Below are 15,194 nucleotides of genomic sequence, written 5' to 3' on the forward strand. Positions count from 1 at the left end.
ACACTGTTTGTAATAGCCAGGACATGGAAGCAACCTAGATGTCCATCAGCAGATGAATGGATAAGAAAGCTGTGGTACATATACACAATGGAGTATTACTCAGCCATTAAAAAGAATACATTTGAATCAGTTCTAATGAGGTGGATGAAACTGGAGCCTATTATACAGAGTGAAGTAAGCCAGAAAGAAAAACACCAATACAGTATACTAACACATATATATGGAATTTAGAAAGATGGTAACGATAATCCTGTATGTGAGACAGCAAAAGAGACACAGATGTATAGAACAGTCTTTTGGACTCTGTGGGAGAGGGAGAGGGGATGATTTGGGAGAGTGGCATTAAAACATGTATAATATCATATAAGAAATGAATTGCCAGTCCAGGTTCAATGCAGGATACAGGAAGCTTGGGACTGGTGCACTGGGATGACCCAGAGGGATGGTATGCGGAGGGATGTGGGAGGGGGGTTTAGGATGGGGAGCACGTGTACACCCGTGGTGGATGCATGTTGATATATGGCAAAACCAATACAATATTGTAAAGTTAAAAAAAAATAAAATAAAAAAAAACAAGTGTTTTACAAGAGAGTTTTATTTTATCTGCTTATGGCCTCAGGTCTTAAGCGCAGATATAACAGAGATGAGCAAAAATAGGCACAGCTGTGCCCAGTTCTAGTCAGCTGTGACCTGCCCTTACTGCTCTAGTGGCTATGACTCATCTGGGTGAGGTAAGGGGCCAGGTCTTCCCTAAGCCAGTGTTCTCTGAGAACACTGAGAATACCTTGAGGTCAAGACTGAGATCAGGGGGAAATGCAGGGTGAGGACTTCTTGATGTGCAACATGGCTTGAAAATCCTGATTGGTGATATTTCATTGAAAGAATTACAACTCAGCTTTTTCCATAACCCTGTTACCATTGCAAGAAATGCATTCCACACTATGTAATTTCTACAGTCACGTAGCCCCTCTGAGCCCCATGTTCCTCTCTGTAAGATGAAGGAATTGGACCCTCCCATCTCCAAAAATTCTGATTCTCTGAAAATCCTTGACATCTTTTTTATTATTAATATTAATATATTAATTATATATTAATATAACTTTGGGAAAATATACATTAAATTCCTTTCTTAGGTGTCCCTAGAGAGTCTTCTAAAACTCTCTCACAACAAGTGCATGTATGTTTCAGTGTGTGTTCATGTTACACCCTGGGGAAGCAGGATGCTTTTTAGACAGAGCTCATTCTAGACCTTGAGTGAGAAATGTGGATACACTGATGATTAAGATTTAATTCCTTCAACTATACTTCAATCTTTTTTAAAAAAAGAGAGAGATTCAGTTACTGCCCCCCAGGGTAGGAAAGAATACATTGAAATGGATAAACTTCAATAGTTATTCAGTTCAGTTCACTTCAGTCGCTCAGTCGTGTCCGACTCTTTGTGACCCCATGAATCGCGGCATGCCAGGCCTCCCTGTCCATCACCAACTCCCGGAGTTCACTCAGACTCACATCCATCGAGTCAGTGATGCCATCCAGCCATCTCATCCTCTGTCATCCCCTTCTCCTCCTGCCCCCAATCCCTCCCAGCATCAGAGTCTTTTCCAATGAGTCAACTCTTCACATGAGGTGGCTAAAGTACTGGAGTTTCAGCTTTAGCATCATTCCTTCCAAAGAAATCCCAGGGCTGATCTCCTTCAGAATGGACTAGTTGGATCTCCTTGCAGTCCAAGGGACCCTCAAGAGTCTTCTCCAACACCACAGTTCAAAAGCATCAATTCTTTGGTGCTCAGTTTTCTTCACAGTCCAACTCTCACATCCATATACGACCACTGGAAAAACCATAGCCTTGACTAGATGGACCTTTGTTGGCAAAGTAATGTCTCTGCTTTTGAATATGCTATCTAGGTTGGTCATAACTTTTCTTCCAAGGAGTAAGAGGTATAAAAAAAATTGCACCCTCTTAGACCTAAAGTGCTGCTAGGTCAATTAACTCATCTGGAGGAATTCAGGAAGGCTACCTGGAGGAGGAGTTCTGGGCTAGATCAAAAAGAGAGAAAGCATCTGAGAAGGTCACAACCAGGTAGAGGTCATGGGGTCGGTGGGGGAAGGTGGTTGTGTTCAGAGTATGAGATAATGATCAACAGGGTCATAGCATGAGCTACAACCTGAAATACTCCTTGGTGGGAGTGAGGTCCTGGCTTTTGTGTTGGGGCAACTTTCTCTGAGAAGCAAGGGGCAATCACAAGCTATCACCTCAAAAACATTTGTCTCTTTATTAAGCACTTCGCAAATGCAGACCCCCGTCCGCTTTATACACATCACAGCCACGTCTCCTAAAGTGTGCTGTGCAAGTCATGGGGCGCATGAGGTGACTGTAGATAGGACGCCAAGAACATTTTGACTTTAATACTGACATTTTATGTTTATGTTTCCCTCTATGTGTGCCAGGTGGCATTCACCTTCATTTACAGTTTAGATCTTTAAAAAGGCGCAAGTTTTAAAAAATGACTCAATCTAGAGAAAAATATTTATTAAGCAAAACATACAGATGGTACATGGATCTTGCAAAATTCATGATATGGGTACACAAACGGATGAAATTCAAGAAACACTGCTTTAGCATACAAGTATTTATCTCCTTCAGAGCTCTTTTGGTTGCAAAGTAATCAATATTATCACTCATTCAAATGAACTTGAGCAAAATAGGAGGGTGTATCCTAACAAGGGAATCTCACAAGGACCCAAAGGAAGTGGCGCAGATTGGAGCGTTGAGAAGGGCTGGGCAAGAGGGCTGGACGTAGAGCGGTGGAGCCAGCAGGTCCCTGGGGTCCCTTCTGGTCTCTGCTTGACTCTGCACATCTCTTCTCTCTGAGCAAAGCTATTATCTCTACTACATTCATGCAGATACCTTCCCCACCCTGCTGTGCTGGCGGCACACACACCTCACACACGTAGACACACACACACACTCACAGTTCCAGAGTTTATGTGCATTCAAGTGAGTGGCCTGCAGAACCTGAAAGAGCATCCCTGAATTTTGCTGCTTATTCCCGAGCGAGAACCTGTCTGGCCCCACAAGAGCCAGACACTCACTTCTCATCCCCTACTGGAAGATTTAGGGGGAACTAAGTCTCAAAAACAGAGAGACTCTGGGAGGAGCAGTCACCCTGACCAAGAGGTATCTGCTCCTCCTAACAACTCTGAGGTAGGAAATCCAACTCGCAGTCCTTTGGCAGGAAGTGACACAGCCACAGCTTGAAACCGGGTCTGTGTGACACCAAAGTTCAAATCCACTCCACTGTTCACATGGTCACCTCTGCTAAGTCCAGCCCATGGCGACTGGACTAAGCAGGTCACTAGCCCTTTGAGAGGCATTTATGAAAATCATCCCAGTGTGCTGGAAACCAGGATCCCAGCCTTGCAGGGACACTGGCTAGAAGGGAGGATGGTTTCTGGAAATCGGGGCAGGCTCCTCCAAGCCCCTGAGTCTGAGGCTGCTGGGTTCACCTGCAGGTGCTCAGGGTGCGAGAGGAGGATCCGACATCCAAAGCTCCTCAAGAGAAGTTTCCCCCTCTCTTCTGCACTCAGAGTTCAAAGTGCCTGCCTTCCCTAGGGATTATAGTTGCTCCCCTCACCTCCTAGGAGCTAAATCAGAGGGGCCTCCCAGAAAGTGAGGCAGGGAGGGGAGATGACAGGCTCCTTCCACCCTGGAGGCCTCACCTACCCGCAGGCACTTCTTAGCCTGAGTGTTGTTTCCCATGGAAGCCTCCAGGCATCACAGTGGCCTGGAGGGCCCCAATTTGGTTTTGACGGGCCTTGCCCGCCCACAGTGGGTGGCTGCCTCACAGGAGTTACTTTCTCAGAGTTCCTTGTTAAGACAGACAGTGGAAGTGGCAGTTGAGTTTCTCCCGCTGCCCCAGAGCTACCCCAGGCCGGTGGAAGAGACGCATCTGATTCAGGAGAAAGGCTCCCTGTCCTAGTTTTTGGTCCATGCATGTTCTATCTTTGCTGGTCACCACTCAGTAGAGGTTTATACATGAATTAGGAAAATGTTCCACCAAGCCGGGTGGAAGTGGCTCCCCTTTCACCTGGGGCCCTCCCCTAGGAAGTGTCGCAAAGAATTGTGAGTGCCTGTGCCTGTGAGTGGAGACTGGGTGGGATCTTCCCGGCTCAGAAGTCGATCCCAAAGACAGTGCCATAGCCAGGGGCGCATCCCTTTCCCCAAAGCCCTTCTCTGTCTTTTCAGTGATAACAGGAGTGGTGGGCCAAAACTGTGGGCCTGACGCATTTGGGACTGCCACCTTGCTGGCGTGAACGGGGTGACTCAGGGTCTGCTCCCAAGGACTACCCCCCTGGTCCTGACATCCCTTCCAGAGCTATCACACTGGGATGACTCTGCCAGCCAAGGTTATATGGCATGTGTCCACAGGTGGCTGAAGGGGCTCATTCAGGTTCTGAATTTCCCAGCGGTCTGGTTCTGCCAGCACCCCCACCTTGGTGAGGTAGCCTCCATACCTAACCAGCCACCAGTGCCCAGGGAGGAGGTGCCAGGACCATGGCAGACACCCCTTCCCTCCCCCACCCCTCAGGTCAGTCGATGATGTCCATGGAGAAGAAGCCTCCGGGCCTGGCTCCAACAGTTAGACTAATATTTGAGGGATTTGACAGGGACATCTTTGAGCTGCATGACCACTTCCGTGCCCGTCTCCGAGGTGGCCCGGGAGCACTTCCGGCTCTCGCGCATACTGTACAACTTCTCGGTGAGGTGCTTGCGGAACTTCTTGGTGAGGAAACAGTAGATAATGGGGTCTAAGACGCAGTTGGTACTAAGGAGGCAGAGAGTGACCTGATGTGCATCGTTAATCGCCTGGTGGAAGTCGGTGTCCTGGAAGCCCAGCTCGGCCAGGGTCCAGGGCAGCTGCACGAGGTGGTGGGGCACGAAACAGATGATGAACACAGCCAGGACGGTGCAGACCATCCAGAGCGCCCGGCGCTTGACCTCGGCGTTGCACTGTATTTGCACCTGCTGCGTGAGCAGCGTGCGGATGATGACCAAGTTGCAAAAGAGGATGATGAGGAAGACGAGGAAGAAGCTGAACACCAGGAAGATGTGGATGGTGAGGACCGGGATGCTGCCCTTCTCGTAATGTTCAAAGCAGCGTGTGATGTTGGCCGAGCCGGTCTTGTTGGGCTCCCTGTTGGTCGAGTCCAGGACGAAGAAGTAGGATGCTGCGCCCACAATGGACACCCAGATAATCAGGGACAGAAGGATGCCACGCTTTCGGGTGGTAGCCTGAGCAGTCTTGATGGGCCTTGTCACTGCCTGGAAGCGATTGTAGGTGATGACAGCCAGGAAGGCCACTGAGCAGTAGGTGTTAATGAAGAAGAAGCAGCCTGCCAGGTTGCACAGGAATTTGGGAAGAATCCAGTCACCCTGGTTGTAGTAGTAGACGATCCACAGGGGCAGGGTGACCAAGAAGAGCAGGTCAGCCATGGTGAGGTTCACCATGAAGATCTTTATCTCGTTGAATTTCTTGGAAGGGTACAAGCGGGCAAAGACCCACAGCACGTAGCTGTTGGCAATGACCCCCAGCACAAAGACGATGCTGTAAAAAATTGGGAAGAGTGTGTATCGGAACTCGGAGTCCACACGAAAGGAATTATTTGGCTCCATCTCTATGTGCTGGAAGTAGAGGCTGGTCATAGGATCCTGTCTGTTCCTGAAAGACCACATAGGGATTCTGGTCAATGAAGGGCCAACATGGTACTTTCTTATTTACTCTGTTCAAGACTCCTGTTTTGCACACTTTAAAAACTCTAAAATTGATGGCATTTTCCAATTAATTGACAATGTTTTTTCTTCCTACATAAAATAATGGTGTGTTTTTAAAATGAATGGCCTCTGAGATTCAATAAAATCAGTGGCAGTGGAATTTCTTTTCTCTTGTTTCATTTTAAAACATATCTTTTTATCCTTGACCTCATTTTGACTTAAAGTTTTAGGTAATCTATTCCTGGTGATGAAATATATAAAATTTAAAATATTAACTTAAATTATAATGATTTTAATTTTCTGACAAAATTTGAATATTTTTGTACTGATGAAATTTGAGATAGAAATTTTGATGATAAACTGTTCTATGTTAAAAAAATAATTTATGTGCTCATACAAAATCTGGAAAATACAGAAGTGTAAATTAGGGTCACCCAGAGAATGAAATAGCAGCTATTTATTAGAAAGAACAAGTTAGATCTGATTGTACTGACATGGAAAGTTGTCCCTGGATAATGTTATTAAGTAAAACAAAATTTAAAAAATTGGTATGAACTCATTATATATGTGGATATTATATAGAAAATGGTCTAGAATGATATACCTCAAAGTGTGTTGACAAGTAAGTAACTTCTAGGAAGGTGAGGTAGAGGTTGTGGGAAGGATATTTACTTTATACTTTTTGTTTGTTTGAACTTTTTAGGAGCATGTTTTGCTTTAGTAATTTAAAAATTTTTAATATAATTTTAAAATAAAAGCATAGTGGAGAAACCCAAAAGACACTGCTTTAACAAAGTAATCAAGAGTAGCATCATCGTTAGCAAAACGCAGCAACATCAGGTACGCCTGGTATGATGTACTGAAAAGCACTCATCGCTTCAGTAGTATTTTTGTCAAAACGCAGAATCTCAATTTAGTCATGAGAAAACATCAGACGAACTTAAATTGTGTGACATTCCACAAAATAAATGATCAAAAGTGCCAAGGCTGGGACTTCCCTGGTGGTTCAGAGGTTAAGACGCCACACTTCCATCGTAGCGGGCCTGGGTTTCAACCTTGGTCAGGGAACTAGATCCCACGTGCCACAACTGAGACCCAGTGCAGCCACATAAAAAATAAGGTCATGAAAGAAAGGAAAGACTGAGGAGTTGTCATAGGTCAGAGGATACTAAGGAGACATAGGACAACTAAGTGAGACATGGGATGCTGGGTTGGTATCTGGGGGAAGAAGTGGTGAAGTTCAAATAAGGTCTATAATTTAGATAACTCGGTATCCATGTTCATGTCCTGGTTTTGATCACTGTACTGTAGTTTATGAATTGAGAATGTTGCGTGAAGTCCATACATGAGCTCTTTATACTATTTTGCAACCTTTTTAAAGGCCTAAAATTTAAAAACAAAAAGTTTTTTTAAAGTATGGTTGATCCTTGGACAACACAGGTTTGAACTGTGTGGGTCCACTTATACATGGATTTTTAAAAAATTAAATACATACTACAATACCACACAATCCATGGTTGGTTGAATCCACAAATATGGAACCCCATAGAGGGAGGGCCAACTAAAATTATAAGCAGATTTTCAATTGCGTGGAGGGTTGCCTCCCTTAGCTCCTGAGTTGTTCAAGATTCAACTGTATATTAAAGAAGATTAAAGCTAGCCATAACACACTAATCAAAGTCTGGTCCATTTTCAACAGTTCATCACTCCCATCCACTCTCCATCAAAACCAGTGTTTCCTCCCCTCTACTCTTGTTCCTCTTACTTTGGTGCCATCGCATAAGCCTAGAAGCACCTCTGATGTTTGTGTTGCAGCTGAGGGGATGGGATGGCAAGAGACTCAGTTGGGATTAAGCAAGGCCTGAAGTTCATCATACATATATCACAGCCCAGAGAAAAAAGTAGGGAACTGACAGCGAGAAGCAAGGAAGACAATACTTAGGAGCGGACTTCCCTGGCAATCCAGTGGTTGGGACTCCATGCTCCCAAATGCAGGGGGCACAGGTTCAATCCCTGGTCAGGGAAGTAGGATCCTGCATGCTGCCCACCCCCCCCCAGAAAAACCCAAAACACTTAGGAGTACCTCTTTTGAAGCTAGGCATTCTGCTCAGTGCTTCCACAGTCTGTACTTCTTTGAGTCTCACAAATTCCCTTTGAGATAGGAAGTAAAATCCCCATTTTACAGAGTATAGTGTGGTCATGTGACTTGTCCAAGGTCACACAGCATTATGGAATGGAGCCAGAATCTCAAATCTGGTTCATTCATACATTTATCCAACAAATATTTCTGCGCTCCAACTGCATGTCAGGCTCACTGCTAAACACAGGAGAGGCAGAATGAACAGGACAGACAGGACCATGCCCTCAGGGAACTTACAGTCTCCTAGGGGAGACAGACAAAGGCAATGTAAACAAACTCAGTTGCTATACAAAGAAAATGGGGTGTTGATATGAAGAAAAAAAGAGATCTACTTTGAAAGAAAGTGACACTTCTGTTGAAGCCGGAAAGAGGAGCTGAGGAAGAGTGCTCCAGGTAGAGGGATCTGTGTGGGTCTAGGACTAGGGCAAGAAAGAATTTCAGGAACGGAAAAAACAGCCATTTGATGACCCTTGACCTGACGTCTGGCTGCAGTTCCACCTTCATCTCGTGCCACCTTCTCACGGGGCTCCAGCCAAAATGGACTTCCCAGGTGGGTCTTCAAGCCCACCCAGGACTCTCCTGCCTGAGCCGGCTGCATGCACACCCATGCCCCTGCCTGGAGCTCTCTTCCGGATCCACATATACTTCCACCTGGCCAGCTCCAACTCTTGCTTCAGACCTTCGCTTCATTTCACTCCTTCACGGAGTTTCTCAGTCAGCTCCAGGTCAGGTCAGGTCCCATCTCAAAACTCTCTGTACTTCTTAAATCGTAGCTCGATTGTCATCATATTCTTGTTTGTATGATTGCTTCACCCTCTCCCACTTAACTGTGAGCAAAACAAGATCAAGGACTTTGTCTATTCTACTCTATTCCCAGCACCATGAACCAATAAATAAAAAGAAGAGGGGGCTTCCCTGATGGCTCAGTGGTAAAGAATCCACCTGCCAATGCAGGAGATCCCTGGTCTGGGTAGATCCCATTTGCCATGGAGAAACTAAGCCCATGCACCACAGTTATTGAGCCTGTGATCTAGAGCCTGTGCTGTGCAACAAAAGAAGCCAGAGCAATGAGAAGCCGACACACCTCAACTAGAGAGTATCCTCTGCTCTCTGCAACTAGAGAAAAACCCGCTCAGACACGAACATCCAGCACAGCCAAAAATAAAAAATAACTAAATTTAAAACCAAAAAAAAGTTTAAAGGAATGGGTTAGCCTTGTTAATTACACCCACCCTTTAAGGAGCCCCAGAGCATTGGAAACACTTGAAGACGTCTAGGGATACTTCCAGGTGAATTTAAAGAAATCAATTGTTGTAACTGGAATTTTGTTGATTGATAAACTTTTTGTTCTTTGCTCCATTTAGTATGGTGGTGGTTTGTCTATGTTAGCTGAATAAATGTACGTTCCATTATTCAAATACATCATTGTGATTCCTTTAAAAACAAAAAACTCACCCTCCAGTAAAATTGTAAATTACATCAGTTCGGTTTAGTCGCTCAGTCGTGTCCGACTCTTTGCGACCCCATGAATCGCAGCACGCCAGGCCTCCCTGTCCATCACCAACTCCCGCAGTTCACTGAGACTCACGTCCATCGAGTCAGTGATGCTATCCAGCCATCTCATCCTCTGTCGTCCCCTTCTCCTCCTGCCCCCAATCCCTCCCAGCATCAGAGTCTTTTCCAATGAGTAAATTACATAGTTGATTTTAATTACATAATTCTTTAAATTTCTACCAGAGTACTGTTGATTCACAATGCTGTGTTAGTTTCAAGTATGCAGTGAAGTGAATGAGTTTCACACATACATAAATTGCTTCCTCAGCAGCAAATTGCTAGCTTCTACTCAGCTGGGAACTTTCCCACTCCTAAAGGTGACCTATGCTGCCATTTTATTTCAAAGGTACAGGATAATAACTCACAAAGAGTGGTCCATGTGAATGAGGGACGAGAGAGAGCTTTCAGGGGATCCATGAGGTCAAAACAATCATCATAATAATACCAAGACATTATTTGTCCTTTTCACTGTGTTGACATTTGTGCTAATGTTACAAAAGGGTGAATAAAACTGCTGATTCCTTAGCACCAATCAAGGCAGAGATACCAAACTGTCACAGGTGCCATATTCTTCACCGCCATGCATTCCATGTTAAAAACAAAGAGAAGCCAATTTCACTTTTAAATGTCCTTGATAAAGAAAGGAAATTATTTTATTAAATCTTAAGTACACTTCTTTTATTTTAATTTTTTCATTTCTTAAAATTTTTATTTTTTAATATTTTTCTTTTTTGGCTACCCTGAATCTTAGTTGTGGCATGCCAGATCTTTGATCTTTAGTTCCATCATTTGGAATCTTACTTGAGGCATGTGGAATTTTTAGTTGCAGCATATGGGATCCAGTTCCCCAACCAAGAATTGAATCTGGACGCCAGTGCTGGGAGCACTGAGTCTTAGCCACAGGACCACCAGGGAAGTCCCTACACATCTTTTTAATAATCTGTGTATCAGAATGGGAAATACATAGGAAACATCGATGCTGCAAACTGGAATACAGTGGTTGTCTTCAGAAAAAGACCATTGTGCCATTGTTTGAGTTGTGAGCTGAGCCGTTTTTCATATTACTGTTATCACTTGAAAAAATGACTGGCGAACTACGGTGTTTTCAGAGACTTGAGTATCTGGCAGACTTTTTCTCAAATATAAATAAAGTGAACCTGTCTCATCAAGGAAAACAAATGACCCATTCTTGTTGCCAATGATAAAACTTGGACTTAACAAGAGAAAACTAGAAGTTTTGAAAAATTGTTTCTGCCAGCATGAGGTTGACAGCTTTCCAGCAGCTAAAGAATGTTCTGATGAGCTTTGTAGTTACGTTAATAAATGCAATTTTTATACCTTATAATTGTTGTTCTTGTTTCATCGCTGAGATGTGTCTGACTCTTGGCAACCCCATGGACCGCAATGCTCCAGGCTTCCCTGTCCTTCAAACACCTCATAATGAAAGGTCAATACTTGGAAGACCTATATATCTCAGTGAACCAACGTTTTCCAAAAGTGGAAAACATGATGTTTCCAAGTTACACAGAGGTAAAAGATTCAAAGGGCAAGATAGACCAATACATCGCATTGCTAACAGATGACAAGGGACATCCCTGGTGGTCCACTGGTTAACCTGCCGATGCCGGAGACACAGGTTTGGCTCCTGGTTTGGGAAGATCTGCGGAGCAACTAAACCCGTGTGCCACAACTGCAGAGCAGTGCCTAGAGCCGATGCTCTGCAACTAGAGAGAAGCCACCTCAAGGAGAAGCTCACGCATTGCATCTAGAGAAAGCCCGCCCACAGCAACAAAGATCCAGTGCGGTTAAAAAGTTAATAGATAAATAAGTAATGTTTTAAGACAGAATATCATCAATTAGTCTGAAAAAAATCCATAAAAATATTTCTCCCTTTACAAATTAATAGCTGTGGGAAGGCCGATTTTCTTCGTATGCTTCAACCCAGTGTTATCACAATAGATTGAATGAGGAAGTGGCCGTGAGAACCCAGCTGTCTTCCATTGAACCCAATATTAAAGAGATTGGAAAAGAAAAATGTGAATTAATGCTACTCTTTTCCCTAAATTGTTTACGTTTTGAAAACTTTAGTTACTTTCTACTCAAACCATGATTTATGTTAACATGAACTGAGTTTATTATTGGTTTCATATTTAAAAACAAAACGTTTTAGAATGTCATTTTTGTTTTTGAATAGAGTAAACATTGGGAGATATAATCCATGTAAACAAAAGTTCCCTGGAGCCCTCAATAATTTTGAAGAATATAAAGAGATCTCGAAACTAGAAAATTTGAAAATCGATGCTCCATCATGTCATCTCCGCCTCCTTCCCTTCATTTCTGGTGAGCCTGAGATGCCCCTTCATCTGGGACTCCCCTTAATTCTTTTTCCTGCTGGACAAAACCCTCATGCCTTAGGGGACCCTGTTCCTGGGGTCTGAGAGGCGGGGAGGCAGCCCACAGATGGACTGGGCAGTGTGTGGTGCTCACTGTGGGTCTTTAAGGAAGCTGCATCCCTAACCACCCCCACCCCCAACCCCTCTCCCCAACCAAGTCCCTTCCTCTTCTTGGGTTTAGGCTCCAGTCCAGCAGGGTAGGGAAAACTCCAGAGTGATCTTTCTCCAGACAAAGGACTCCACCCAGGACACTCTCCTGGGCCCTGACCCCTTTACCACGCCTGTCCAGGCCTGTTGAGGAAGTCTTCCCTCCCAGATCAGAATTACAGTAAAGTTTGTGAGGTGTTCACCTGGGTACAAAATTTAAGGGAGCACCAAAAACCTCAGTAATCCAGATAAATAACATTTTAACGCAATTTTAAAGAATCCAAATCAGTATTACTGACTCTTCCTTTTCCCTCAGACTCTAATATGGCCCTGCCTGGCACTATTATGCAGACTTCATTGAAAACTTTGGTATTTTGTTCGTCATGGATTTAGGGGTGGGATGGGGTTTTGGGGGCATTAATCGATTATTCAAAAAATACTCTCACCATGTGAATGGGGAATACCACCTCACAGCGCAGCTCACCCATTCGGTCACTCACTCACACCTTCACTGGACAAGCTCACAGCTGGGCAGTTCTGAGGCCTCTGAAAACAGACCTTGTCTCTGTCCTTCAGGGACTAACAGGACATTTTCAAGAGAGAAATGCAGAAACAGATAAGTGATAACTGAAGGACGGGGAAGCCTGGTGCTCTGCAGTCCATGGGGTCACAAGGAGCAGGACACAACTTAGCGACTGAACAAGTGTTATGGTGGAGGTTCTAGATGTCAGGGTCATTCTGAGTGGTGCCCACGGCCCAGACTGAAGGGTCCAGAACAACTCCTGCTTAGGCTGAAGGAAGAGAAGGAGTTAGCCTGATGCAGCTGGGAGAGAGGAAGAGACCTGGAAGAAAGCAGAGAATGTGCCTTCTTCTCGGGGAACTTGAGAAGATTGGTTTGGCTAAAACTGGAGAAGGGAAAGGCTACCCACTCCAGTATTCTGGCCTGGAGAATTCCATGGGCTGTATAGTCTAGGGGGTTGCAAAGAGTCAGACACGACTGAGCGACTTGCACTTTCACTTTTCACTAAGGGGATGGGGTGGTGGTGAGGATAGACAGGACCTACAAAGTAAGCATCATCAGTCTACTGAAGTAGGGTCTTGAATTTTAGGCTAAAGGAGTTTGTACTTGATTCTGCAGAAAACAGGGAGTCATTGACATATGTAGCATTTTGTGTTTATGGAAGATGACTTTGAGCATTGTGTTGTTCCGTCATTAAGTCTTGTCTGATTCTTTGCAACCCCACGGACTGCAGCACACCAGGCTCCCCTGCCTTCACTAACTCCTGCAGTTTGCTCAAATTCACATCCATTGAGTCAGTGATGTTATCCAACCATCTCATCCTCTGTTGCCCCCTTCTCCTCCTGCCCTCAATCTTTCCTAGAATCGGGGTCTTTTCCAATGAGTCGGCTCTTCATATCAGATGGTCAAAGTACTGGAGCTTTGGCTTCAGCATCAGTTCTTCTAATGAATATTCGAGTTTGATTTCCCTTAGGATTGACTGATTTGATCTGGCAGTCCAAGAGCCTCTCAAGAGTCTTCTCCAGCACCACAGTTTGAAAGCATCAGTTCTTTGGTGCTCAGTATTCTTCATGGTCCAACTCTCACATCCACTTGACTATTGTGTACAGAACAAACTGGAGGGGCTTCAGGCCAGAGGCAGAGAGATGGCAAAAAAGATCATTGCAATTGTCCAGAGAGCTGGAGGAGGCTTGGACCATGGCAGATCATAGGGAAATGGATGGCTGTGAGAATGATTTGGAGATAGAATGGACAGAACTTAGTGATGCAAGGGACAGTGGTTGAGAGAAAGGGAGGAGACACGAATGGCCAGGTTTCTGACCCAGATGATTAGAGCTGGGTAGAGTCTGTCTTCACAGAGATGACACTGAAGACGAAGAGTGTGTGGGTAGGGAGGAGGAATTCCATGGGGGACGTGTGACAGGGATAGTACCTAAGAAACACCCAGGAGGATCCTAAAGAGCCCAACGTCAAAAGAGAAGTCAGAGGAGGAGGGAAAACCTAGGAAGGAGGTAGGGACAGGGTGGTCAAGAGGTAGAAGGACCAGGGGAGGACCACACTGGAGTCCTCATGCGAAGACAGTTTCAAGAGTGTTGGAAAGTGGCCAATGGTGTGAAAAGCCACAGCAAGACCCAGCACAGTGCAGACAAAAAAGCAAACACTGCACGGGCCACTCGGAAGTCTATCCCGCGTGATCAGAGGGAGAGCAGTTTCCTAAGTGCGAGCGGAGGCGTGAATGAGAGGCAAGGAAGTGGAACATCAAATTCTCGTTCAAGAATCTGAGCTGAGCAAATAAATGCTGTGTGTGGGCCTTGTGTGTATCCTGTTTTAAACAAACTATGAAAAAATATTTGCTAGACAACTAGGAGAACTCCAATACGAAGTATTAGATGGAATTAAGAAACTGATGCTGGGAATTCCCTAACAGTCCAGTGGTTAGGATTCCACACTGGTCAGGGAACTAAGCTCCCTTTAAACTGCACAGCACAGCCAGAAAAAGAAAAAAAATTGATGTTAATTTTGTGAGGTTGTAATTTTGATATATTGGTTATATATTTTTAGATTTTTTTTTTTTTTTTTACTATACTGCCCAGCATTTGGGATCTTAGGTCACCATGGACTGAACCCACACCCACTACAGTGGAAGTTCACAGTCCTAATTCCTGGACCACCAGGGATGTCTCTAGTTTTAGATTTTAATTCCTGATCTATTATATACACAAACTAAAGTAGTTATGCGAAGAGCCAACTCATTGGAAAAGACACTGATGCTGGGGAAGATTGAGGACAGGAGGAGTAGGGGGTGACAGAAGATGAGATGGTTGGCTGGCATCACTGACTCAATGGATATGAGTTTGAACAAACTCCGGGAGACAGGGAAGGACAGGGAAACCTGGCGTGCTGCAGTCCATGCAGTCACAAAGAGTCTGACACAATTTAGCAACTGAACAACAAAAAGAATTTACAGGTAGGATTATACAATATCTCGGTTTTGCTTAAAAATGTTCCAGGAAAAACACATCTGTGGGCTAATCTCACGTGAGAAGCATCTTCCCAGGAACCCAATCTGTGACAATGTGTACTTGGGTCTGTCTGACCCCAGATCCTCCCCAGTCCACACGGCCCCACAGGAGGCCGAGCAGAAGTAGCCTCGTTCTTCCAGACACA

General features: G+C 44.7%; 1 protein-coding gene across 6 annotated transcripts in view; it reads right to left on the reverse strand.

Annotated features, from left to right (window-relative positions):
• Nucleotides 1–2,515: 2,515 nt before the first annotated feature.
• The window catches only part of PTAFR (platelet activating factor receptor), a 46,627-nt gene continuing 33,948 nt past the window's right edge, over nt 2,516–15,194 (reverse strand). For 4 of the 6 annotated variants that reach the window (XM_086331153.1, XM_086331144.1, XM_086331160.1 and 1 more), the window contains one exon: nt 2,516–5,720. In XM_086331153.1, the coding sequence (XP_086187279.1) occupies nt 4,646–5,704 (1,059 nt within the window). In that variant the 5' untranslated portion in view covers nt 5,705–5,720 and the 3' untranslated portion in view covers nt 2,516–4,645. Of the gene's footprint in view, nt 5,721–7,856; nt 9,030–10,805; nt 11,019–15,194 lie in introns of those variants that run through there. The other 2 variants (XM_086331185.1, XM_086331176.1) reach the window with 2 other exon arrangements.

Source organism: Bos grunniens, chromosome 2 (genome assembly GCF_055505025.1).
Source record: "Bos grunniens cultivar Pamir isolate PY7600 chromosome 2, Bosgru_T2T1.0, whole genome shotgun sequence".
NCBI classification, from domain to species: Eukaryota; Metazoa; Chordata; class Mammalia; order Artiodactyla; family Bovidae; genus Bos; species Bos grunniens.